Source organism: Lagenorhynchus albirostris, chromosome 15 (assembly GCF_949774975.1).
Source record: "Lagenorhynchus albirostris chromosome 15, mLagAlb1.1, whole genome shotgun sequence".
NCBI lineage: Eukaryota > Metazoa > Chordata > Mammalia > Artiodactyla > Delphinidae > Lagenorhynchus > Lagenorhynchus albirostris.
In genome coordinates, this window is record NC_083109.1 from 28,316,107 (window position 1) to 28,343,983 (window position 27,877).

General features: G+C 46.6%; 1 protein-coding gene across 2 annotated transcripts; it reads right to left on the reverse strand.

The window, feature by feature from the left end:
- Window positions 1-7,389: 7,389 nt before the first annotated feature.
- On the reverse strand, window positions 7,390-27,717 carry NSFL1C (NSFL1 cofactor). Of its 2 annotated transcripts, XM_060122650.1 has the most exons (10): window positions 27,559-27,717; window positions 25,097-25,194; window positions 19,172-19,246; window positions 17,246-17,278; window positions 16,508-16,673; window positions 15,808-15,900; window positions 14,485-14,594; window positions 13,943-14,080; window positions 8,938-9,102; window positions 7,390-7,789 (listed from the first exon to the last, which is right to left on the reverse strand). In XM_060122650.1, the coding sequence occupies exons 1-10, from the start codon at window positions 27,661-27,663 to the stop codon at window positions 7,627-7,629; spliced, it is 1,146 nt and encodes a 381-aa protein (XP_059978633.1). In that variant the 5' UTR covers window positions 27,664-27,717; the 3' UTR covers window positions 7,390-7,626. The 2 variants fall into 2 exon arrangements, with proteins under 2 accessions (XP_059978633.1, XP_059978634.1); XM_060122651.1 differs by lacking the exon at window positions 17,246-17,278.
- Between the last annotated feature and the right edge of the window lie 160 nt (window positions 27,718-27,877).

The window sequence follows — 27,877 nt, forward strand, 5'->3', positions numbered from 1 at the left end:
TGACAATTTTGGAAAGACTATAACATCTACAAGGCCATAAAAACATTGACTTTGCTTGGCGTGTGTTTATGGCCATCACCATGAATGGGGTTTGGAAGAAACTTTGCCCACAGTTTGTTCATGATTTTTGTGGATTTGAGAAGGTGGATGAGGAATCCAAAGAGGTCTTCATCCACTTAGTGACCCTCAGCGAGAAGCTGGAGCTAGATCTGCAAGAGGACGACTTCACTGAACTCCTTGCTGTGCAACACGAGGGGCTTACTAATGAAGACTTGATGGAATTGGAGGCCCAGAGAAAGGACCAAGAGAGACAAGAGGGAGAAGAAGTAACTGAAGAACCGAAGAGATTCATGAGGTGGGAAATGGCAAGGGGATTTTCTTTATCTGAGGAGACACTTAGTTTTTGAGGCACAGGACTCGAATGTAGAACGGTACACGAAGCGGTTCAGAATGCAATCCAGTGCTACCATGTCATCTATGATGAGAAAAAAAGAGCTAGTACCCAGACATCACTGGATCGTTTTTTTCAAGAGGTTAGATAGAATTGAATCCAGCAAGGAACCAGAGCCTGCGCCATCAACGTCACATGTGAGTGAAATTGCAGCTTGCCCTCCGTCTCTTATTGCTGACGATCCTTCAGCTCTACCATCTCCTACCTCCTCTCCCTCCTCCAGTCAGTGACTCTTTCTTGCCTGTTCACTAGATGCCAGCCCCTGTATTCCAGCTGTTGTACTGTACTACTGTACTTTTAAGGTACTGTACTGTAAGATTAAAAATGTTCTCTTTATTTTTTGTGTTTGTTTTTATGTATTATTTGTGTGACAAGTATTATAAACCTATTAAAGTACTATACAGCCAATTGTGTTAGTTGGGTACCTAAGCTAACCTGTTGGACTTAATGAACAAAGTGGACTTACAAATGTGCTCTCGGAACAGAACTCGTTCATATGTAGGATGAGCTACTGTACTATTTGTTAGGTTTCTTCTGTGTGATGTGCACTGCACGCATTAATAAACTGTTTTTCTCTTGTTAATCTACCTATTTGTTAGAGTCCTAGCTAAAAACCTAAGACGGGTAGAGGTAAAGTTTTGCCTCCCCTACAGAAGCAAACTACACGTTCCAAGGGAGGGTGGGAAATGGTCCAGCAGACATTCTGGAATCAGGTCCTCATGTTCACATCCTGCCTCCTCCACCTACTGGCTGCATGACCTTGGGCAAGTAATCTACAGTCCATGTTTCTCTCTCCCTAATGGGGTTGGTGTGAAGATCATGGGTTAAAACTTGTGAAGTGCTGAGAACAGTGTCTGGAACACGGTAAGCCCTATTCTTGGAAATGACTTATAAGGTGTCTTGGAGAACATTCCTTTTCATGCACGAGCACTCTTTCTTTATAAATGGCTGCATTGTATTCACTGTGTGAATGCGCCATAATTTACTTAACCATCTGGTTAAATCCATTTAGAATCTTATATTACAAAGACTGATTCAAAGCTATTCATTCATTCATGTGTGTGTACCTCACTTGGCTCCCAGAATGCACTGCATACTCTGGGGCTTCCTGGCCTTTGCACCTTCTGCTCCCTCCTCCTGAAACATTCTTCACCAGCTCTCTGATCACTTGGCTGAATCCTGCACCATGTCCAGCTATCAGCACCAAAGTCCTCTCCTTGGGGAAGGCTCTCTGGCTCCCTGACAGGCCATGTCTACCTGTGACAAGCTCCCGGGGTCTGTCTTGCCCCTCACCTTCCTCAGTGTCCTTTAATGACTATCCCTCTCCCCTGCAGACTGTACATGGGGTGAAACCTTCAAGGAACCCCGGCGGTGCTTACCAACCCTTGTTGACTGATGGCTACTGTGGGCTATATTTCTCACTTGTTTTAATCTCCTAAATCTGCAAGAAACCTAGATTTCAGAAAATGTGTTTCCTTGGGCTCAAGATCTCAGCTGCGCTTAGCAAGCTGAGGTCTGAGGTCACGGCTTATCTGCTTTCTGCCCTGATGCAGGTAACAACTAACACTTAACGAGTGTGTGCCTATACACGTTATTTGATTTAATTCTCACAGTAACCCTCTGAGGCAGATATAATCATCTTCCTTTAGAAATGAGGACATTAAAGCTCCGATAGAGGATACGGCCAGTAAGGGGTGTGGCAAGATTCAGATCCAAGTCCAGCTCAGGGCACTGGGCACTTTATCTCTTGGTCACTTCTACCTGTGCCCTTGGGGCTTCAGGAATTTGGTTAGATAATTGTCTGGCCTTTGCAATAACTCTCACCCCCCAACATTCCCCCCCTGCCCCTGCCAACTTTAGATCTCTGTCATCTGGCTGGTGAGCTGAGAGTGTTCAGATGGCCAAAGTCTCTCTTGAATTCTGGCCACAACTGGGGATTTGGGGACCTGTCTGGTCTGCCTGGAAGGAAAGCCATCCCATCTCCATGGGGTCACGTGGTCCCACCTGCTAAGAGCCTTTGGTGTCTCTGCTGATTGGGGCCTTGCCCTCCAAGTTCCTGTTTGAAAATCATCCAGAAAAGGACAAACCCCTGGGCCGGGGAGAGAGGTTGCAAGCTGAACTGCCATCTTATCAGTCTGAAATCTTTGGATACACCCCATCGCTTTCAGGGAGTTGAGGTGTCCCAAATCTGCCCTGGAGGCTGAGTGTTGTTGTCAAAACTAACAGTACTGGCTGATCCGGGGACACAGGCGCTCGCAGGTTTGGGAAACAGTGTTACTAGCATACAGTAATTGTTACTAACAATACAATAATTCTGCTGAGAGCCCATTTTACAGATGGGAAAACTGCAGAGCAGAGAGAAGGAGTTGAGCTGAGGAGGAAGGGCTTGACCCCAGGGCTCTGGAGTCCATTCTTGGTTTCCTTAGTCTTCTCTCATCCCACAAGTCCAGAGGGGAACTTAGTGTTGTCCCTCAGTAGGGACAAGATGCGGCCCCTGGCACTGGCTCCAGGGACTTGTCCAACGTCATACCTGGTAAAAGATGGAACCTAAGTTCAGAGCCAGATCTGCCTGCCCCACGCCTTCACAAATCCTTTGGGTTTGTCTCTTGAGGAAGGAAAACTCTTTTCCTCCTTGTTAATGAACATCCTTCACAGCCCAGCTCAAGGGTGCCCTCCTCCCAGAAGTCCTCCTTGATTTCCTGCTGTCCTTCTCCCCACGTGTCCCAGTCATTCCTCCTACCGCTGTCCTTGGGACTGTCTTTTTCACAGCCGTAGAGCTTGGTGGTCAAGGGCCGTGGCTTTGGAGTCAGGCAGCTGGGGATTCAAAGTCTTGGTTCTGACTTTTACTTGGTGTGTGACTTCAGGCAAATCCCTTCACTGCACTAGGCCTCAGTATTTTCCTCCACAAAATGGGCTACCACGGTACTTTGGGTGTTGTCAAACTACATGAAGTAAGGCATATACAAGGTCTGGCACAAAGTTAGTGCTCAAATTATGGTGGCTGCTATTATCATCAGTAGAAGCTAAAGAACTGGTCCCGGCATTGAGGATCTCAGGTGCTCACTGTGGAGGTAACTGGCCCTTAATAACCTTCCTAGTCCAGCCCAGGCAGGGTGGGGAAAGTGCTAGGGGGCATTCCCTTACACCCTGGGCCCCCTCCCCCCACACACACCTGTTTTTTGTTCTGCCTAAGTGTCTTTTCTGGAAGAACCTGAAGCTATAGCACCCTTTAGAATGATGCCCCCCTGTGGCTGAATGGGAACCTGCTTTGGGAGGAAGGGAGTAGATGGCGAGGTCTTATCTCCGTTTCACAGGTTCATCCAACAAGTTATTTGTTGAGGACCTACTATGTGTCAGGCACTGTGCCAGGTACTCAGGGTACATGGGTGAAGCATAAAAGAAACCCTGCTTGGGCTTCCCTGGTGGCGCAGTGGTTGAGAGTCCGCCTGCCGATGCAGAGGACATGGGTTCGTGCCCCGGTCCGGGAAGATCCCACATGCCGCGGAGCAGCTGGGCCCGTGAGCCATGGCCGCTGAGCCTGTGCGTCCGGAGCCTGTGCTCCCCAACGGGAGAGGCCACAACAGTGAGAGGCCCACGTAACACAAAAAACAAAAACAAAAACAAAAACAAACAAACAAAAAAAACCCTGCTTCATGGAGCTTATAATCTAGTGGAGGGACAAAGGAATCAGAGTGTATAATGCATCAGCTGGAGATTAGGATAAGACAGAGAATAAAACAGGACAGAGGGATTAAGTGATGGGCAAGGGACAGGTCCTGCAGGGCTCTTCAGGCTTTAGAAGAAGTTTCTAGGGCTACTGAGGAGCTCCTGAGGGCTTTAAAAGGAAGAGAGTAATGATGTGGTGACTGTGTGTGAAAAGACTGTCAGGGGCAAGGGCAAGAGCAGGGGGACCAACAAGGAAGTCACTGCAGTTGTTGACGTGAGAGATGGACGATGGGCCAGGGAGATAGTAGGGAGGGATGATAAGTGTCTGGGTTTGGGATGCATTTGCAGCAGAACCTGGAGGACTTACTGAGGGACTGGACATGGGGTGAGGCATGAGACTACTGAGAGAGAGAGAGAGAGAGAGAGAGAGAGAGAGAGAGAGAGAGGGAGAGAGAGAGAGGGAGAGAGAGAGAGAGAGAGAGAGAGAGAGAGAGAGAGGGAGGGAGGGAGGGAGGGAGGGAGAGAGGGAGGGAGAGAGAGAGAGAGAGGGAGGGAGGGAGGGAGGGAGAGAAAGAGGGAGAGAGAGAGAGAGTGAGAGAGAGAGAGAGAGAGAGATGCAGGCGCATGGCACAGGAGCTTGCTCAGACCGGGAACCAGGCTGGACACTAGAAGTCAACAATGTTTGCTGCTCCACTTCCCTGGCCTGGCCTGAGAAGGCAGAGGATGTTGAAGGGGGGAGGGGAGGACACAGTCATAGCCCTTGACAAGGGAGCAAAGCCCATTTTAAAGAAGGAAGACCGCCTTACTTGGCCCTGGGAGGGAGAAGTCCTGACACCAGTTTCCCCCTAAAATGCAGTTTGGATAGAGGGAGCAGCAGGGAACCCACATTTCTGCACCAATTTATTCCCCCAATGAACTCAAAGTCAGCTTTAAGGAGTTCCTGGCAGGGATGGGCACACTTTATACTGTTGGTGGTCATGGGAAGGGGCCCTGTGGCTCGGGAGGGCACTTTCTCAATGCCATCCAAAGCAATCTCTTGAGGAAGCAACCAGACGTGTACCAAACTGTACCTACAGGGTTTTGTTTAGCATGGTGTGGTTTACGAGACCAAACAGGAACACACATGTTGCACAGTACTGAGACTAGTTTAAAATGTACTCATTAGGGCATCATCATGACAACTAACTTGCATTTTTCACTCAGTGACGAATTTTAGGTATCTTTCCATTAGGACATGTCCTAATGGACTTCCTTGTTGGTGCCCCTGCTCTTGACCTTGCCCCTGACAGTCTGTCCCTGTATGTTGCACTATATCCTTGGCCCAGCCTATTTAATGCCAGGAGGATCCCACTCACCAGCCAATTTTTGGGATGATCCAAAATGCCTCAACTGAGAACTGCCCTGAATTCAGAAACCCCAGAACCAGTGGCTGTTGAGTATCTCCCCCCCCCCTTTTTTTTAAACCTATGAAAGCCTATCTGGATGGCTGAACCTTTCCATCTGGGCCACCAGCACAAAAAACTAGGGCTGAAAACACCCTTACTTAGCCTTGAACCAGACTAGTGTGGTCCCTGGTTCTGTGGCTGGCAGTCCTTCTGACCTAGGGCCAGTTACCTGGCTGGTCTGTACCATGGTGGCTGCAACGATTACATCAGCTGCCTCACTCACTTCCCAGGGCTGGGTGGGAAGCCAGAGGCCTTTGTAAATTCTACACGATGCAGGTTTTAAGCGTGTTTTTACACTTTGTTCTGGTTCTAATAATAAACATAGCAGAAACCCTGAAGAGGGGTGGGGAGTGTTGAGCGTATTTATGTATACAGGGCTGGGGTTGGAGTGCACGTATATGTGGCATGATGGTTAAGAGCAGGAGCCTTGGGGGGCAGATAGGCCTTACCACTTACCAGCTGTGTGACCTGGGCTTCAGGGTTTGGCACTGTACAATGGAACCATTGTGAGGCACTGAAGTACTTACAATGGTTGCTGTCATTACACAACTTCTTCAAAGCAACCCATTAGAAAGTACAAAACGCCATTGTCCTCATTCTGGTTTTTAATGGTCAAGGTGACAATAATCTAGTTTCTCCAGACCAGCATTTAGTTTCATATTTACCTCCAACTGTGGCAGATGCTGCAGCCCCAGCAGCCCCCTGTCACTTTGGGATCAGAAGCACCAAGCCAAGTCCCTTTCTCACGTTGGATCCCCAAGGCCTCCCCGACTCTGGGTAGAAGTAGTGTTGGCTCTTGGCTCATTGCAGGGGGTAAAACAGAAAAGAGAAAGTGATTGGTGATGACTGCTTGGAAAAGTACTGAGGCACGTTATGATTCAAAGCCAGAAAATTCTGAGTCAGCGTTGATTCTAAGTCTGTGACTCACTTAACAGGGGGTGGAAAGGCTTCCATCCAAGACCCCAGTGATCCTCCTCTCTCAACCTTGCACACTTATAGGGGGAAGGTCTTGCCCTGGCTGGGACTACTGCCCACGTTGGTGCAAGTCAGAACTCAGCGGGCAGAGAAGAGCGGGGTGAAGGCTGCACACCAAAGCCATCTTTGTTACTCACCCTAACTTCAGTCAGCAGAAGCCTTCTGCAAATGCTACCACAGTACAAGGAGCTCGTAGCACAGGGAACCCACCCCTTCTTCAGTATGTGATTTGCCATGCGTCATCAGTGCTCAGTGGTATTATAATTGTTTCTCTTTCAGACCAAGATACCCTGACTCTGAATTCATCTGGGTTGGCACAAGCTGTTTCCCAGTAAAAAGATACCCTGTCTACCTCCTAGGTACAGATTTCTGCATGTGGAGTAAATAAAGCAATGACAGAGCAGCCTGGATGATGAGGGAGGAAAGCGCTGAAGCAGGAGGTGTAGCTAGAATCTCAGCTGGCCAAGGCCTGGAGAGTGTAAACCTCCCAGGGTTTGAGTGAAAGGAGCACAGAGGCTGTGTGCCTCTGGATCTGACCTCATGCTTCAGGGTACTCTTGTTGCTGCTCAGTTTTATCCAGGCCAGAGATCTGTTCTTGTGGAAGTGGGTGGCTGCAAAAGCCTTTTTCTGTCAGTCCCCCACTCCCTTCCCTACACAGGGGAAATCCTCCACTAGTCATCCTGGGGGCAGTGGGGGGACACACTAGTGGGTGGGTGTTGTGTGCCACATGCAATTTTTGCACAGAGGGGATGGAAAACTCCTCCCCACACACCTTAGATAAATATGATTTTAAGATAATCAAAGCCTGCCTCAGTGGGAGAGGTTCTGTATAACATGCTGGTGATATTCCTCCCATTTTTTTGGTTGTTTTTATTTTTTTCTTTAAAGTCCACTGATCGTCACAAAAACCCAGGAAATGCAACTAAGGAGAAAACAAATGTCCAACTGAGATCTAAGAACGCAGAGCTATGGAGGAAACGTGGCACTGGACAGCAGGGTGTGCGGGAGGGGGTGGAGGGGTGGTCTCCACGGGGCAGCTGGCCGTCGGGGACACAGGAAGGAGATGAGGCTGCTGGCTGGGCCAGGCAGTTATGTTAACCGCTGCACGATGACGGCATTGAGCAGGTTGGCTTCCTTCAGGGTCTGGCTCTCGTCAGCCAGCTCTTTGTTTGGGAAGGTGGTCATGAGGACAAAGCTGGTGGCAGCCATGGCCGGCCGGGCGTCCACGATGAAGAGTCGGATGTCGCTGATCCTGGTGGAGTGGGGGGAGTGGGGAGGTGGGTGAGCAGTGTTCTTCTCTGCCGCCCCCACCCCCCGCTTCAGGAAGCTGTATCATATCCCCAGGTCCCCTCCCCTGCCCAATCCTTCTCCACAGAGTGTCCAAAGCTCTCATTTGGAACCACATGAGCTCATGTCACTCCTTTGTCTAAAACCCTTCAGAGCTGCTCCCCCTTTCCCTGGTATAAACAGCAATCTCCTGACTGTGGTCCTGAGGCCTGCCTAATTTTACACCACCCTCCTTCCCCCTGTTCTCCTACCTCCCCATTTCAGTTCTTCATCATGCTGTGCTCCCTGCCCATATTTGGGTCCCTCTTCCTAGAGGCTTCTCTGCCTGACCCCTTTTCTGTAATCCTCATCAAACTTGTTTCACAACTAACCTCATGTGAAGCCTGTCAACACTCAAGGATTGGCAAGCCATCCCCTGGGCCCCACATGTGGGTTCTGGTTTACGTGGCCTATGATTGATGAAATTTAGACACTGCTATTCTAGAAAAAGGAGTTGCCAAATAGCTTTACTGGCAACAGTCCTCCCCTGCTAATCCCTTCATCACTTTGTGCCTCAGTTTCCCCATCTTTAAATTGGAGAGGCACAGTTGCTTTGATCCCAGATGATCTGAGATGGAACAGGTATTCTAGAATTCTCAAAGTCCAGATCTAGAAGAGACCTTAGTAGCCTAGTGGTTTTCAGAGGCTGCTGGCGGGCAGGGAGGTAGAGGAAGCCAGGTGGGTGGGAGGGTGCACTGCATCCCCTCTCCCCTCTATCAACCACAGCAGTTCAAATTTTATCTGTTCTACACTTGGGCTTTAGCATGAAACGTCCTTTGAACAAATTGTTTGGTGGTTAAAAAAACCCCTCTGAGGAATCCGATCCCCTAATTTTAGAGATGAGGAAAGAGACCCACACAGGGGAGGGAGCAAGTCACTGGCCGCACTTAATGGAAGAGGGGACCAAACCAAAGGCTTCAGACTTCCATACCTTCCTATCCCACTGCCTCCTCTGGGGAAAGCACGGAGCGCCTGCTGGCGTTTAGGGGGGAAGAACTGCTCCCTGCTTCTCACCTGTCCGTGGGAGTTTCTGGGACCCTCTTAGAATAAGCCAGGCCACATAATGCAAGGTACCTGTGGCTGTGGTTAAATTTCTGCACAAGCCTCCCGCCATCAGCAAGCCGTATTTGGATGTTTGTGGTAGGCTGCGACTCATCGACTGAGATGGAAGAGCTGGCTTTGGCCTCATTTTCTGCCTGTTGGGCTGGAGAGCTGGTATTCAACACCGGGGGTGCAGTGCTGAGGAGAGAGGATAGCGTCAGGACACAAACAGAAACAAGGCCCCACACAAGAGGGGAATCCTGTCTCAGATTTTTACTGAGCACTTGTTACGTCTGGTGCTGTTTGTTGCTACTGATATAAGGAGTGTCCAAGACAGAATCCCTGTCCTGATGGAACTTAGAGGTCCAGCGGAATTCACCTCAACCCCCAAATTATTGCTAGCTCCCTCACTCCTGGAGTTGGGCAAGTTACCAACCCCCTTCTTTCTTGGTGTCCACAACTGAACAAGGGCTTGAAGGGAGGAAAGCAGTATGCACGACAGCCTGGGCCAGGAGAAACTGGGATCTGATGCTGGAGGATCCAACAGACCAGGATGAGTTTTAGCCTCAGTGAGAGGCTGAGGGCAGAATGGGGAGGGGGCACTCCAAGTCTGCAGCTGAGGTAGGCCTGACACAGCTTGGCAGGTGACAGCTGGAATGTAAGGGACAAGTCCAGACTCTTTTCCTCTGATGGGAGTTTTCAGGCCTGCCTGCCCCAGTGCAACCTCACTCATGTGAGTATCTCATACTCATGTGTCAACTATCAGGAGGTGGTTGAGATTTCTGGAAAGCCAACTAAGTGCCCGGCACCGCAGGGATTAATTATACAATATGAACAGGACACAGTTCCTACTGCAGTGTTGAGGGCTCAGATCTTGGAATGAGATTGACCAGGGTATGAATTTACCCACTAGCTATGGTAGTGTTGGGCTAGTTATCTAAGCTCCCTGAGTTTCAACAAGGGTAGTAACAAGGTTCTTTAACAAGAACTCTTGTGAGGATTAAAGGGGTGCTACACTCAGGGTGGCTGACAAACACAAAATGCACACGAATTCCCAATTCTCCATAACCGTTGGAGGCTTCATCTCTCTCCAGTAAACCATCTATGTATCTCATTCTCAGTCTTTCTCTTAGCAGATATCTTGGCCTAGACCTATGCAGAGAACAGAGGCCATTGGATGAGAATTCCCTTGCTTCCGCCCAAAGCCTCTAGTTAGATTAATTCATACACCTCACCGTTCCCTCTGATCCTTACAACCTAAAAAGGGTTCTTAGGAAATCCAACTGAAAGTGCTTTCCTAAGTGTGTTCCCCGGGACCCTAGTCCCTTGAGTTATCTCCAGGAAGGTTTTGGAAATGCCACATATTATACCAACAGCATCACAGGCCACTAACATATTAAAGAAGGCCTTGAGAGATCGTGGGGTTAAGGCAGACTTATTTGATCACCATGTCCTTTCTTTCACGTTACGCTTGTTAACCCCCTGCAGATTCTTTCATCGAACACAGTGAAATGTTGCCCCAGGGCAAATAATTAGCAAGGAAGAACTGAAAACTGAACTTACTCTTTTCTGTAAACATGAAAAATAGTGGCTTAGAGAATTACAAAGTGGAGCTCAGAAGAGAAACCTGGCCACACTTATTGGCTATGAGAGGAGCTTCTATGGATCAGCCTCACAGCACGTGGGACTCAAATGTGAGCTGAGACACAGATAAATTACACCACCACGGGCCTGAGGAGATGCTTGGAAACAGTGGAAAGTTAAATGTTGAACCTGTAAATGCCTAAGATCTACTCTGTTCTGTTCATTAGTTTTAAGGGCATTAGGTCAACTCTCTAATTAGACTCTAGGCAGCCTGTCCCTCAACTGTTTATAACAATTCCAAGTACATGATGGGTACTCACTGATGCTACTGCCTGCCAGAAAGGCCTGAATGAGAGAGAAGCGGAATTACCTGACTGCTCATTTCCTTTGTAGTGGGAATAAATTGGGCACTAAGGTGCTTTGTCGCCACAATGCTACCTCCTGAGACCCTGCCACCTGCTTTACAAAGATGACCACTACAGAAAGCATGGTGAGGGGACAAAGCTCATCCTGGCAGCAGTGTCACCCTTCACCCCCATCCCAAGTGCACTCTTGGTGTTTGGTACTCAAAATCAAGTAAATGCAGGCTTCCCAAATCTTCAGATTAGTTCCCATCCAAACAAACAAATGCAAAGCCTAAAATAAAAAAAGTTTCATGCAACTGAACGAACTTTTTCAGATTTCTGAAGTGAGAAAAATCTATTTATTCACCTTATTTTTCTAGGTAATTGGAGAAAAAACAAGCATTGACTGATTTTTGAGGCAAACCTGAGAAAAATTTCTTAAACTTTTGGCTTCCTGATCATTTTAGTTAACAAGAAGACAATGGAAAGCATAGTAAAATTTATTGGAAAAACTAAAAGAGCTGTCCATCTAGTTTAGACTGAAAAGCTAATGTTCCATCTCCCTTAGCTGTATAAAACATTTTTTTAGCTCACTTTTCATTAAAAGCTAGAACTGAAATAAAATCAAAGTACTGGTACTGGTACTGGTACTGGCAATGAACATTTATTTAGCTGACAAGCATCACAGCTGATTATCAAGCTCTGTTTCGACTTGTTGATTCATCACCTGCACTAAGTATTCCCATCCTGCTAAAACAGACTCCTTAAAAACATCTTAATTTTTTGAGATGTGGAGTCTTCATACATAATAGAGTTAGACTTTCCAATAGTAGAAGCATTTTCTGTTAGTATCATGAAACCAGACCAACCCAAACTGCACAGTGCTCTGGACCCTTCCTTAAAACTACTGGTGGGTGAAAGACGGATACAACCTTTTTGGAGGGCAATTTGACAACATCTTAAAAATATGAAGATCGTTTGAGCTAGCAATTTTACTTCTAGTACAACATTAAGGGGTATATAAAGATTTAATTAGAGATATTCATTGTAATGTTGTTCATAATACTGGCAGCCACCTAAATGTTTAACATCAGGGACTGGTTAAATTATGGCACATACATAAGATAGAAACTTATGTTAGCATTAAAATAATATTGTAGGGTTTCCCTGGTGGCGCAGTGGTTGAGAGTCCGCCTGCCGATGCAGGGGACACGGGTTCGTGCCCCGGTCCAGGAAGATCCCACATGCCGTGGAGCGGCTGGGCCCGTGAGCCATGGCCGCTGAGCCTGCGCGTCCAGAGCCTGTGCTCTGCAACGGGAGAGGCCACAACAGTGAGAGGCCCGCGTACCGCCAAAAAAAAAAAAAAAAAAAATGTAGAAATACACCCACTGATCTGGAATGACAGCCATACTACACTGATTAGGCAAAATAACAGGTGATAGAACATTTATTTTTACACACACACACACACACACACACACACACACACACACACACACACACACACACACACACACACACACACACACACACACACACACACACACACACACACACACACACACACACACACACACCCATACATGTATACAGACTGGAAGGATACTTCCCAGATACTAACTGGATATATCTGGTGTTAGGTTTAGGGACAGTTTTTATTCTTTACCTGTATTTTCTATTTTTTTTTTTAAGATAAACACATTTTAGTTTAATAATATACGGAAAAAAATTATCTGGTGCTCTACAAAGCTTACCATAGCTGACAGGTAAGTCACAGATGGATCAGAGAACAGCTGTCCCGGACTAACCCACAGGCCCCAATGTGGTAGATGAAATGATGAGCAGGGTGGACTTAACTATTTTGGTCCTGGTAAACCACAATCTATTGGTCTCTAATGTCCTGAGCTATGACCCTTGCTCCTGATGAGGCACGAATGGCCAGCAGGGAGGCAGGGGATTCTAGGAGAGCGCCAGCCAGAAGCTCAAAGAGCACAGCTGTTGGCAGACCACACTCTGATTCCTGCAGATGGTGGTGAGGTGAGCAAGGGCAGTGCCTAATTCAAGAGCTGCCAGAGCTAGGTCAGAAACGGTGTCTTGCTGTGTAGGAGTGTGGGGAGAAATGCCAATCAGAAGGCCTGATTCCAGTCCCGGCTCTACCATAGGGAGCACCTAAGGGTATCCCTTAAAGTCCAAGAGCCTCAGCTTTCCCTTTGTAAAATAAGGATGGTACTGGAGGGGAGGGTCACCATGCTGAGTGCCTCTCGTGTGCAAATATCTCTCTGAAGGATACTGATGAAGTGACCCCATGCATGGCCAAAGCTGAGTGGGTCCCTGAGAGAAGGCTGCCTGTCTGTGGGATGGTCAAGGATCTGGTGTGAGAACCCTGCCTATCAGAGGTAATAGGGACTATCAACCAGTCAGATCCTATTAGGGGTTTGAATGCAAGATGGAGATAGTGGCAGAGGACACGTGGCAAAAATTTCACAGGAAATGACAAACTGAGTCTCAGGCAGGACCAAAGAAATAGAGATAAGAGCTGCCATAACAGTGGAGCAGCAGGCTGCAAAGGGGCAACAATGTCTCTGAGCTTCCCTGGATCCTAAATGATGCCACTGCAGGCTGGCCGGCAAGAGTCCAGGATTCCTTTCTCCTCTGAATCCCCATTTCAAGTGACCTGAATACATGTGTCTGTTTCAGCCTTTAAGCCATGCAGAAGGTTATCCCTGCCCGGGACACCTAGATTACCGAGTCAAAGCAGCAATGTGTTACCTTTACTGATTACACTGACTGCTCACTGTGGGGCAGTGCTCTACGTGCTCCTCCCAGCAGTAATCGAGGAGGTAAGGATTCTTATTAGTCCCACTTTATAGTTGAGCAAACTGAGCCTGGATAGTCCAAGGTCAAATGGCTAGAAAGTGAAGAATAGATTTAAACTCAGGTTTGTTAATGCCAAAGCCTATGTTCCCCATACTCTTCCTCCCATAAAAATAAAATCTGAAGTACTCTGTAATAAACAGTAAAGAGCTATACAAAGTGAGCCTTACACAGGGCCTGTTGGGCCCGACAGGAGTGACCCACACAGTCCCACTCCCACCTGTGCTGCTCCTTACCTGCCCAGTTTCTGACCCTCACCAGTGAAGGCTCTAAAGGCTCCCTTGGGCTTCACAAAGTCCTCATCCCGATGGTCCTCCATGTCCAAGTTCACCTGCCCACCATGCGCTAACCTCCGCAGCTCTGCTGGCACCTCTCTGTGGGAGAAAAGGCAGTTCTGGGGCCCACAAAGAGCAGGATGGGAATGACAGTGATGCTACAAAGGGAGGAGAAACTTCTCAGTTCCAACTGTGAAGCTGGGCTTCACAGGGAGTTGACTGCTCCAGTGGCTACCTGTCCGCCTCCCCCTTCTCTCATGCCTGCTCAGAGTCAAGAGTGGAGACCTGTATCTTATTTGGTGACTTGGCTCTGTCCTAGGCCCAAAGGGGAAATGCAGATACACAGGGCTTTGGGAGCAGATCTGTGAATCTGTATCTCAACTGTGCTAAATCTGCTTAAAAATGTAAACTTCTTAAATAATAAACATTTGAATCAGCTTCTTCTTTCCCATCTGCCATCTCACTCACTGATATGGAATCCGAAGGAGGGCTTTTCTGCTCACCCTCTGCGGATAGACTCCAGAAACTGGGCATTGGATGGGTCTTGGTAGCTTCTGAGTTCACCATTATCCAGGCTGAATCCACTCTTCCAGAGCTTCAACACTACATGAACCTGTGACAACAGGAGGTAAGCAGTCCATACATTGTCAGGAACCGGGCAAGCACACCAGCATGAACTTGCAAATTAACGAGTTTTTACTATTTTACTGTGTCATTATTAAAACACCCAGACAGACAAACATATACTCATGCACAAGGAGATCAATCAACAACCAATGAAATAAGTATTAACCTAAAATAAGAAAGTGATATGGCACAAGTTAAGAGAATGGGCTTTGATTTAAGCAGACCTGGGTCTGCATCTTGATTTTGCCACTCACTAGCTAAGCGGCACTGAGCAGATGACTCAACTGAAGCTGTGGCTTCCTTATCTATAGGGTTGCCAGTGTGCTTGGCACAAAGCTTGTGTTCAACTAAAGTAGCATGGCAAATCTCCCGTGGACTATTTTGCAGCCATTAAAAATGACATCTACAATTTCTGTTAATGACTCCCTATATATATATATACAGAAAAGGGTCTAGAGGACTAAAGACCAGCATATTAGCAGCTGCTACCTCAGGTGGATAGGATTTTTATTTCCTCCTTGCTTGACTACTTTACTTTGGAAAAAAACCCAAAATAATTAAAAACAAATACATTATGGAGACTAATGGTCACAAGGTCATATGAAAACGTTTATGGCACTGAAAAAGTATATATATATTTATAGCTGAGTCACTTTGCTGTACAAAAGAAATTAATACAACATTGTAAATCAACTATACTTCAATAAAATTTAAAAAAACGTTTACGATATAAACCTCAAAACTGACTCTACAGTATGATTATACTTATTGGAGAGGGGGGATCCCTATGCACAGGGAAAAAAGGACTGGAATATAATATGGAAAAAGTTCAAAAAGTACGTTTCAGGCCTCCTTGGGGGGGTGTCTAAAGACCAAGTTCTTCAGGCACATTCACACCACCAGAGAACCCTGGAATCACTATCCCTCTGCCTGAGATCCATGGAATGCTCAGAAAACTCCATTATTTGTCCATCCGCTCTGCCTGTCCCCACTCATGGGCCACCCCCCTCCCCCCACACCCAGACAGATGAGAGCTGTCTTTGATTCTCAGGTAAGCCTTTCCATTCATGGAATACAGCAAACCTGCTGCCTCTTCCCTTTTGGAGGCTGCTGATTCACATGTAACATGGGACTAATTTCTCCCCCAAAATGATAAAACAGTCCACGAGCTTCCTTAGAGAAGGTAGGTGCACACTCACATCTTGGCCGGAATGCCGCCTCCTTTCTCCGGCCACGTAGGCAGACTCTTCCTCTGGTGCTGCTCCAAGGCGGTAGCCACCTCCTGCAAATGGCTATAAAAGACAAGTTCATGAGACCGGAGAAGTGGGTCAACAGTTATCAGGTTATTCAGATACAATGATGTTATCTCAAGCTTGTTAACTACTAGGTACACTTTCTCTGAGTAGGAAACTCAGAGACTGGGGTCAAAACTGGAATGGTGGGGGGGTATTGCTTGGTTAAAGGGAATGGCTGCTACTAAGCTCTAGTTAATCATGACCCTTTCAGAATCTAGGTGTACGATAACACTAAAGACTTTTTGATTTTCACAAAGAAAACAGAAATCCTGACTGTATGTAAAACAGGTGGCCACCGATTCAACTGAAACAAAAATAAAGCAAGACACGGAGTAAGTCAGGTTGGTTAGGCCAAACAAAACATGTTTGCAGAACCTGATCCAGACCATAGGCCATAGGTTTGAAAACTTTGCCCCAAATCTTGATTTCATGTTAAAAGGTAAGAGAAACTGCACTGCTCTTCTGCATATGAGAGGAAGTGAGCAAATGAAAAACAAAACAAAAACAAATTCAGTCACTACTGGGGTGAGGAAGGCCTCCTTTCCTCTGCTCTGGAACCTCAGTCCTGTGGACACAGACAACGACCCCGACCCCTTATGCTCACTCTTGGTTTACTGGTCTCTCCAGGGCTCTTGGTCACTCGCTCCACAGCTACGGCTCCATGTTCTTTGGCACCTTTAAAGAGATCGTCCACCAGCTCGTTGGGACTTTTCTTCCTGGGAGGGCCAACAATCTGTTGTCCACTTCTCTCTGAGCCCCCGGCATAAAACCTGTGCAGAAAATACACATCTAACACCAAATATACTTAGAAAACATGAACAGAGCATGTGCCAGGCTCTGGGCTAGGAGCTGGGCACAATGAGGCAAAGGGTACAAATGCCCATCTTTAAGGAACTTACTGTCTAGGTGGGGACAGATTTAAGAGGCAGGCAGCCATACTGCAGTGTGAGCCACAGTAGAAGTGAGTAAGGGGTGCTCTAGGAACACAGAGCTGGGGTGTACAGTCAAGGGTTCCTAGAAGGGTGTCTTCTGGGCTAAATCGTGAGGATGAGTTTATCAGGTAAAGGACAAGGGAAGGGTATTCCAGGCATGCACGACAGCATGTTAGCTCTAGGAATTCACCATCCGGCGGCCAGCACCTTTCCAGCAGATGATCACTATGGTCAGTTAGAAGCAGCTACCACTAGCAGCCCTGGATTAATGGTGGCAGTGGTGTGGTTAGTACAAGCAGCTAGGTTCCACTGTTGGCTCTGCCACTGAGTGACCTAGGCAAGCCAATGCACTGAGCTAACCTCACTTTCCTTCTTTGAAATGGAAGGGAAGGATCACATGCCCTACCTACCTGTTCCTTAAGTCAGGGCCATCAGGTTCAAATCAGCGGAAGTATGCAAAAGAACAAGCACAGAGTAATGCACACATGTAAGGTGTGATACAGCACCGAGAGCTCCCAAGCCTCACCTAACCTTGCAATTCTTGTGACATACACCGGGCAGATGCAGAAGAGTGGGTACTGGAGGAGGTCAGGGAAGCTCAAATACAAGCCCCAAGATACCCATACCTGCTTTGCAATAGGCCAAGCATGGCTTGAGATGAAGTTAGCACTTTTTTTTTAGCTGCATCTGAAAATCTTCAGTCATGTAGCCTTGGCTAGCTGCCTCCTTGTCACTCCTATTCACAGCTAAATCAATAGCACATCTCAGTGAGGAGAACTGAGAACCTATAAAACTGAGCCTCAGCCTTCCATTTCCTGACATTCCCCAGAGAATGCAAGGCAAAACCCTAGGCCTTGGCATGGACAACAGCACCAGTGTCATTAGGTCTGAAATGCTGAGGGACCAGAGATGTAACCGGGATGTGAAGTAAAAGAAGGTCACCGCCTGGAGGATGTGACAGGACAGGAGAAGTAGGAGGAGGTCATTTAGGAGTTGGGCATTCACTTACTTGATGACACTGCCTTTCATTCAAGTATTAAAACACTGAAATTAACATTTATTCCTGAACTTTGAGTGTATCTAAACAGAAGGCTCTGAGGTAGTGTAAAGGTCACTACGTGGATGAAGACAGAGAACAGAACACACATAATTTCTCAGCCCACTTCCCAAAGAGTGACCACGATGAGATAACTGCATTTCCATAATGGTTATTATACAATGTTCCTTAGGAATGTTTGACAGACCAAGACAGATTCCATGGACAACCAAAACCCATGAAGTGAGGCTGCAGCCAGTTCATCCTTGTTCATTCCAGGTAGACAAAGTTCTGTTCAGTGGACTGTAAGATCCTTATTAAGGGATCTCAAAGCCCTGGCTTACAAACTAGGAATCTGTGATCAAATGCCTTAAAAATATTCATGCCCTTAACCCGGTATTTTCATTTCTATAAACTATCCAAAATAATCTGAAATGTAGTCAAAGATTAATACACAGAGATGTTCACAGCATTGATATTTAAGGTGGCAAAAAACTGGAAATGATTTAAATGTCGAGCATTCCATATGATGGACCATTATAGTCACTGAAAACAGTTATGAAGAATCTTAATGACCTGGAGAAGTATTCAAGATGTAGCATTAATCCTACAAAAGCAAGAAACAAACATCTGACTTTCACCATGTAAAATACAATATAAACAAACTATATTTACACACAGAACCAACACTTAGTGGAAATATACCAAAATATTAACCGTAGTTACCACAGGGTGGATGAGTGTTATATTTTTTTTCATTACGCTATTCTACATTTTCCACAACAGACACTAATTTTATTATAACATTCCTAAAGGTTAAAAACAAACCAACAAAAAACAGTACTGTGTCTGTATATTGGAGGAATATACATTTGTAAGCCCTTTTTTTCTCTTTATTATGTAATATATTGCTTTTTCAATTAAGGAAAAGCTGGAAGGAAATACACCAAAAATATTATTGATATGTGGTTACCTCTGGGTTGTATTACGAATGGCTTTTTTCCTTATAGATTTATTTCCCTTCCCCTAATATTCTTCAATAAATACATATTATCTTAATAATTAAAAATGAAACAGAACAAAAACAAATCCAGAATACCCCAAAAGAAAAGAAAATAGTAAGAGGACAGGGATCACTTCTAAGCACAGGGAGTGGAAAACTGTTTCTAGTATGCATATGACTAGCCCACAGTAGTAATGGCTAATGATAACCGAGCATGTTTATCCTTCTAGGCTGTTCTAGGTGATTTGTACATTACCATGGACTTTCCTGTGGACTGTGCCCCCAATAAAGACTCACCTCTGACCCTCCTCATCCTCCTCGTCCTCGTCTTGGTCATGAATAAGGTCTCTGAAGGATGTCACCCTATTATCGCTGGAGACACAGAAAGGAGCAAAATGATCTCAAGGGGAGTTAAAGAAAGGTGATCTGCATCATCAGCTGCTAACAGTTGAGGACACTGAGGTTAGGTTTTTTGGTGGGGCAGGAAGAGGATCTATGGGAAGAGGGTTAACCTCTCAAGTTTATAATGCAAAACAATGATATTTATTCAAGGTCACACAGGACTAAGAATAAATTAGAAAGTGTATCAAGAAGTAAAATGAAATCCAATTTAAGCTCTCCTAGAGGGGGAGGAGGGAACCGGATAGGGTCTGTACTACTTTAAAAACGTACTACTGGATAGCAATTTTCATCATATAATTTTTAAATACTGGGGGAATGCCTGTGTGCCAGGCACTGAACTGGATGCTAGGTCTATAAAATGATCAGGCACAGTTCTTACCCTTTAGTTGCTTACAGGCTAGTGGCTCTTTGGCCAGGAAACCATCCATTAAATACTGTGCAACAGGGGCTGTGACAGAGGGAAGCACATGGGATGTGAGAGCAGTCTCCTGTTCTAGGTGGGGGTTGGGGAACATCAAGAAAAGCGTCACAGAAAAATGCAACATTTGGACCGAGTGCTGACAAACTAGGGGACCATCAGTCAATTGGATAAAGGATGGTGGGGCTGGTGGGGAAAGGAGACCAACAGGGCATTACAGCACATACACAGAGACTAGTGAAAGTAAAACATTAGAGGAAGGATAAATCATCAAGAAGTAAAAATGAAATGAATATATGAGTGAAAAGGCTTCTGTCTGCTTCTGCTGTAGGTCAGTCAAGTATTTATTAGTGTTTAGGAAAAAAGCAGGGTTGTGTGGGGTGCGGTAGAGAGGGCACACTAAACATGGTATGACAAGGGTTAACTCCCTCCTCTGACACTGTCTTACACTGCCACTTTTTTCCTAGTTTAGATTTGTCCTTAAGGAATAATCTTAGTTTTTCAAGGATCATGAGACACACCATTTTCTGTATTCCTTAGGGGAAAAAAAGTTGTTTCTCTTTAATATGGGGGGAGAGGGTAATGGAGATTTAGTGAGGCTAGAGAAGGAGTTGTTTACTCCAGCTCAGCCTTGAAGAAAGAGTTATTTCAGGGAGTCAATCAGAGGACAGAATAGGCTCTGAGGCTCCACCAACTAGAAAAAAGAGGACAAAGATCAACCGATGTAGCAAATACATTCCTGCCTAAGTGAGCTGAGAGCAACCTCCTAGGCATTCCTTCATGCTCTACACAATACGGTTTAAAAGGATGCAAGTGATAAGATCCATACTAGTGCCCTAAAAGGCTAATTCCACTCATTACTCTTCCCAGGGGAGTTTTCCACAGATGCTTAGCTTAGCACCCATGGAAAAAAAAAATCCTCTATCTCTCTGTCGTTAAACACCTTCAAATACACATGTGTATACCTGCTTGAGCAAACCACTTGCTCTGGCTATAGGTCTGACCCCTTCCCCAAAAGTTCTTACACCTAGACTCTGACAGTATCTAACACAGACTCTGGTGTCCATTTACTTGGTTCCAATGCCAACTTAGCCTCCAACCCTGGGACCTTGGGCATGCTAATGAAATTCTCTAAGCCTTCATTTTCTCATGTGAAAATGGAGACAATCAGCACCAACCTCGTGGGCGTGCTGTGAACAGTCGGGGTGCTGATGCACGGTGTAGCACATTTCAAGTACTACTCTTGAGCAGCAGTTCTCAAAGTGTTGGTCCTTGGACCAGGAGCATCAGTATTACCCTCAAAATTGTGAAAGATGCAAATCCTCAGCCCCTACCCTAGACCTCCTCAATCAGAAACCCTGAAAGGAGTGTCTACCAATCTGGTTTTAAGGAGTCCTCCAAGTAATTCTGATGCATGCTCAAGTCTGAGAACAACTGCTCTGGAGTAATGCTCTGAGAGTTACCTTAACAGTATGGATGTCCTGGGGGCATTACCAATTTCAGAATACTCTGTCTTGTATCTTCCACAAATTGGCAAAATGTCTCAGAAATTTCAATTTTTCAGCATCAGAACTCTATCTCCCAGGCATCCTGAAGTGGCACAAAAGTGCTTTGTCAGATCACATTTTCTGCAGTGACAGGAATGCTGTACCTGCACTGTCCAATAATGAAGCCACTAGTCACATGTGGCTATTGAGCATTTAAAATTTGGTAAGTGCAAATGAATAACTGAATGTTTTATTTTAATTAGTTTAAATAGCCACATGAGGCTAGCGGCCACCATACTGGACAGTATAGTTTTAGAGAATCAGACAATGGTGGTCCCTAGAATTCTAAGAAAGTACAGTTTGGCTGAATGAAAGAAGAAGAAAAAACAGCCTACCTCTTGCTCGACCCTGTGCTCGGTACAGGGGTGGGAGGTACTGCACAGAGAAGTAGCTAGCACATGGCAGAAGCAGCAGCTTTGGATTTAGACAAATTTGGGTTTGAATCCACTATAACAGCAAATGTGTTACTCAATCTTTCCTAAGACTCAGCACCCTGACCTGTGAAATGGTGAGCACCTGACCTACTTCCATGGTTATAGAGGTATAAGAAGAGAACATATGTGAGAATATCTGGCAGAGCCAGACAGATGGTGGGTGCTCCTGGAATACTAGCCCTCCCACCTCCAGGAACTTACAACTTACTTAGGGAGAAAAATATTAAGGTAATTATCAGGAGAAGAATTCAAGACAACACAGGAAAGATGTCATACAGTAGTATGTGGATATGGGTTGTGACTGGAGTTTGTGCTGCCTATGGGTTGGGGGATAACATGCTCAGTAGAGAAGGTGGGGAGGGAGCTAAACCTGGAAGGACACAGAGTATCTGCACAGGTGGAAAGGAAGCAAGAGAGTGGGCATGTCCAGTCAGATGAGAGGCTCAAACAAAAGCAGAAGAACCAAAAACAAGGCAGAATTGAGACACCAAAGAAATCAGTTTGGTTGAAATAAAGATTTAAGAAAGGAGGAAAAGGGGGATAAGATGAGGTTGGCAGGTTCACAGCGAATTCTGGAGGACAGTGAAAGTCCACAGGGAGAGGCAGTACATCATTCTGGCTGAGAGCTGAATGCTGGAAGCAGAAACAGATCTACATTTAAATCCTTGTTTTGCTAGCTGTGTGATCTTGGGAAGATGCCCAGCTTCAGTGTCTTCATCTGTAAAATGGGAAGAATAACAGTACCCACCTCACAGGGTTGTAGTAAGGATTAAAAAGATGTATATATATCAATAAAAGCTTAACCCAGTGCCTGGCAGCTGGTTAAGTGCTCAATAAATGACAGCTGTTATAATTGAGGAGTTTAGACTTTCTCCTATAGCTATGGTTAACCTTTTTATGTCCCACAGTCCTTTGAGAATCTGATAAAAGTTATGAATTTTCTTGCCAGAAAAGGTACTACATATATATAAGTTTTTACCTACAATTCCAGGTAATTTATGGACCTTCTGACATCCATTCCACAGATTCCTCCTAGGGGGTTCAGGGCCTCCCCGTGAAGAACCCCTGTTCTAGAGTCAGAGGAGGAACTCACTAATTGAGTGCTATGCCACAGAGGCAGTGATGACATGAAAGGGTATGTGAGAAGATGACAGTGGGGTCGGGGAGAGCTCAGCAGCAGGCTAAGTGTCCTGCAACAGTCAGGTCAAACAGGGGAAAGGCAGGCCCCACAAAGGATTCCTCTGAGGTGCTAGCACAAGCCTGCCTTTTCCCTGAGAATGCAGTCAGCATTTACCACCTGGACAAGCACAACGATGTAACAAACAGTACCTTCCCTCTCCCTTTTCCTTGGCTTCACCTAAGCCTAGTACCAAGTCTGAGGCTTAACCAAAGCAAAAAAGTAAGACCTTTAGGCCTGCATGTGTGCTTGGTCTTTTACTCCCCGCAGTCTTAATGTTAAACTCTATTCCCTTGATTTTTTTTACTTTTAAGTCTACTTTTTAACATATAGACTTGCTGTGGAATGAGACAGGGAACAAATAAGAATGGGGAAGATGAGAATGGATGCTAATAATGGTAATAATAAAATGACAATAATAGCAGTTAACACGTTCTGTGTTCTAAGTGCTATGTAAGTATTAACTCATTTAATCTCGCATGTGGTAGGCACTATCATCATTCCCATTTGACAGAGGATGAAAACTGAGGGACTGGAGATGTTAAGTAACCTGCCCAAGGTCACAAATCTCTAAAGTGGCAGTGCTGGGATTTGAACGTGAGCAGTCAGGCTCCTAGCCCAGGTTCTAATAAACCACTGTCTTTTTTTTTTTTTTTTTAAAGATTTTTTTGAGGTGGACCATTTTTTAAGTCTCTATTGAATCTGTTACAATATTGCTTCTGTTTTATGTTTTGGTTTTTTGGCTGCGAGGCATGTGGGATTTTAGCTCCCCAACCAGGGATTGCATCTGCACCCCCTGTATTGGACGGTGAAGCCTTAACCACTGGACCGCCAGGGAAGTCCCATAAACCACTGTCTTGACAGGACTTTGGTCTACCAGAGAAGACAGGTGTGAATATGTGACTGACATCAGAGGCTAAGTTTCAATTTCGTCTCCTCTGTATTTTTTTTTTCTTTCCTGCGGTACGTGGGCCTCTCACTGCCGCGGCCCCTCCCGCTGCGGAGCACAGGCTCCGGACGCGCAGGCCCAGCGGCCATGGCTTACGGGCCCAGCCACTCCGCGGCACGTGGGATCCTCCCGGACCGGGGCACGAACCTGCGTACCCTGCATCGGCAGGCGGACTCCCAACCACTGCGCCACCAGGGAAGTCCCCTCCTCTGTATTTTTGTGCCAACACCCCAACAGTAATCTGGGGTACCTGTGAAAGACACACCCCAGGAAATCAGCTGTCTCTATCAGCAGCTACAAGTAAAGCCCTTACCTTATCAACCAGGTCCCAGGCAGTAACATCTTGATGTGCCATCACTGACACCTCACAGGTGGGCATCTATGAATAGCTAAAAGATGTCCTGCCTATTACCTCTTTCCTCTGGAAATGTAGGTAGGGGAAGAAGTTAAGGAAGCAATGAGAACTGGGGTTAGTGTTCCTTCTAGGAAGGGAGGAAATGTAATTTAAATCTCAGATGCCCTTAGAGAGAAATACAATTTATCACTTCACCAGCAAAGAAACACTATATCTGTATTCTGGGGTTGAATTCAAACTCAAATAAATTGAGAACATACACCAGAGAGTAGAAACAAATCAGGCTGCGGCAGAGAGGGGAGCTGTAGTTCAGACACATTTAAAGGAAGAGGCCCTGCCTGTCTCCCAGAAGACCTGTATTATCTCACTCTGTAGATCACAGCAGTGATCGGCTGTGAGAATCTTGGAGCCAGGGTGGCCAGGACAGGGGATGCAAATGGGATAGCAAAGGTTAACACTGCTTCACAGAATAAGACAAGGTCTCCCTAATCAATTTGGGAAAGGATGGGTTAAACAGGTTTATTTTCTCTAAGTCTTCTTAATAGGGTAATGGGCATCCTAAAATATTGAGAGCCTTTTTAAAGTCACCTGGCCTAATCTTTTACATCTACAGCTTCCCTGAAAGGAAGTACTTCGGTTTCTACTTAAAAACTTCCATAAATGGAGAGGCCACTCCTCATATTTCATAAATAAGAGACCCCCCCCCCACCAAACATCTTAAAAGTTGGTTCTGTGGTTTCCTCCAGGATTGGATCATATACCACACTCAGTTAAGAATCCCAAATCTCTACAGGAAAGGAATAAGTCTTGCAAGAAACTACTACGCACCAGTCAGTCTATCTTCCTCCCTCAAACCCACTGGTCCACATCCCCAGGCCTGAATCCTCTGTCCCATTGCTGGAAGCACACCAATGTAGCAATAACTGAAGTTGGCCCTTACCTGGGGGCTGTGCCTCTGGATACTGAACTGGGGGTTGCCTGCGAAATGGTCACAATGTCTTCGTCCCCTCCATCCTCATAAAAGCTTGCTAGGGCGATCTGAAACAGAGAGGTAGTAACTTGGGATCCTTAAACAGGCCTTCATCTAACACATCTCCTTTCATCTCCTTTGAACGCAAAGGAGCAAAGACACAAAAATATGGCCCACACTTACAAGGCACTCTGCATTTGTGGGGGGGCATAGAAAATAAGACCAAAAGGTAATGGCCCAAGTACTTGTTTTCATATTACCTGAAAAAAATTCCACCTACTAAGGGGAAAAGAAGGCAAGAAGGAAAGTTGGGATGGTGACACTCCTCATTCTCATTTTCATTAGGAAATGTGATCTAGTAAAAGCAGTGTACATTTATTGAGCACTTATTTATGAGCCATGTTGTTCTGAGTACAACTCTACCTGTGTTAACTCATTTAATCCTTAAAGAACCCTATGTAGTTAGTGCTATTATCATCTCATTTTATAGCTGATAGAGAAGCACCGAGACGTTAAGAAAGCTGTCTGAGGTTACACAGTTGGTAAGGAGTAGAGCCAGGCTCGATCCCAGTCAGTCTGCTCGGGCCCTTACTCTCAGCATTTAGGTGATAGCCAGGAGTTGGGAACTGTGAGGTCAGTCCAGATTGCTACTTTTACTTTCTCTCTGAGGCTGTTTCCTAATCTGTGCAATGGGGACACCCATCCCACCAACCCTGCAAAACGGATTAGGATCCATTAACATTTATGCAGTCATGTCTTAGCTCTGTAGATACAGAAGGAATAAGGGCCTCTTTTGGCCATTTGTAACTGGATGTTTCTCGCGTGGACTCAATTCACAGGTATTTACTTATCATTTACTTTGCACAAAGAAGTAAGAGAGCAATGAGGTCTACAGAGGTGAAAAAGACATGGCTCTTGTCCTCAAGGTCACCACCTTTTAGGAGGCAGTGAGCTGCTGTGGGACATAACCAGCCTGTTGGAAGCAGCGTGCCTTTACAGAACACGCTTTAGCAGGCCTGCCAGGAGGCAGTATGCTGTGGTGGGACATGCACTGAACTGGCATTGAGGGGTGTCTACATTCAAGTCCTGGGCAAGTCATGTCACATGCATGAGCCCATTTCCCCACTAAGAGCATGAGGAGACTGGGGCTGATGACCTGCCACCTGTAACACTGTGAGCTTTTAGGTCTTTCAGGCAGAAGCTGCATTTTGTATTTCTGCCCAGCACAGGAGCTTTACACTGTGTGTCTGTACAGGTGTGATGCTTTATCTAACTCTTACACTTTCCGGAAGCATATAAATGGTGAACTCAGCAGACACAGTTCAAATCCTAATCCCTGGGTGTGTGACCTTGGGCCTATCACTTGACCTCTGAGCTTCCAATTCATCTATACAACTGAGGAAGTTTTCTTTACCTCATAGTGTGGCTAGGATTAACTGAACCATCACATGTCAAGTGCCAGGGCACATGGTGGTTAAGAGCTTGGGCTCTGGTATCAGACAGAACTGAGTTCAAATGCCATCTCTTCCACTTGGCACCTGGTGAGGCCTTGTGCAAGTTACTTAACCTCCCTAAACCTCAGCTTCAAAACGCACAGGTTAAACGACTTAAAACACCTAAAGCAGTTAGAACAGCACTTGGCTCATGGCAGGCACTCAATAAATATTCATCATCGTCATCTACCTGAGACGTAGGCTGGCGAACAACATGTATGCAATTCTTCCTACAATTAATTACTGAGTGCCTATTACATGTCAGGCGTTTTTCCAGGCACAGGGGATTCAACAGTTTACAAAAATCCCTGCCTCGTGTAGCCTATCTTACTGTCTTCTTAACTAATAAATATTTAACGTATACTTAATACATGCTCTGAACTAGACGATAAGCTCCACGAAGACTCCCATTTTACAGAAGAGTTACTTATTAAAGATGAATAGGCTCCACTACCCAGTTTCTCCCAGCAATTAGGTAGGAGGGGGCGTGGGCCAAGTCCTAGGCTGGGCTTCTCCCCTGGCCTGAGGCCGGGGCTGCGGAAATGGAAATGAACGAGCACCTAGTCCCCAGCGCCGCTCCACCGGGGAGTTGGTCAGTCGGGCCGGGCCTGCAGCCTAGACTCGGCGCGGCAGCCACGCCCCCAGGCTCTCCCTCTTCACGCGGGCTGCGGCAGTGCCCCAAATCTCGCTGACCCGAAAGCCAGGCAGAAGGGGAAACTGAGGCCGGGTACAGCAGGTTGGGGCCGGAGCTAGCCCGCGTTTCCCCACGCCCAGGCCAAGCTGGCGACGCGTGGCAAGCAGCCCCAGGACCCTGAGGCCTGGGTCGGGCCGCGGCCCGGCGGGATGACTGTGCGCTTCGGCCACCGCGGGCTTGTCGCGCCAGGCGCCCGCGCCCCGCAGTCCCCAGCCCGCCCTACGCGGCCCGCCTCGCGGCGCTACCTGCAGGTCCCAGCCGGCCGACTCCAGGAAGAAGCGGGCCCGGTCCTCCTCGGCGCCCGTCACCGCCACGAACTCCCTTAGCGAGTCCTGTCGCTCCGCCGCCATCTTAGCTCCGTGCGCCGCCCAAACCGCCCCGGGCGCCGCCGCACAGCCTCAGCCCCGCCGGCGCGTTCCGCCCACCGGTCAGCCCTGTCCAGCTGAGCGGCGACCGCCCGCAGGCCCCGCCCCATGCGGTGCCTCACGCAAAACCTTCCGTGCGAGAACTCCGCCGCTCCGCGTCCTCTGGCGGCCGTAGCGTGGACCCTCAACCTAACAGCGG

Excerpts from the sequence above, each read along its gene's own strand:
- NSFL1C (XM_060122650.1), bottom strand. The coding sequence starts at position 27,663 with ATGGCGGCGGAGCGACAGGACTCGCTAAGGGAGTTCGTGGCGGTGACG. Across the intron at positions 17,279-19,171 it reads GAGGATGAGGAGGGTCAGAG|ATTTGAACCTGATGGCCCTG; the intron begins GTGAGTCTTTAT and ends ATACTTCCGCTG. Across the intron at positions 9,103-13,942 it reads GAGGGTCAGAAACTGGGCAG|CACTGCACCCCCGGTGTTGA; the intron begins GTAAGGAGCAGC and ends CTCTCTCCTCAG.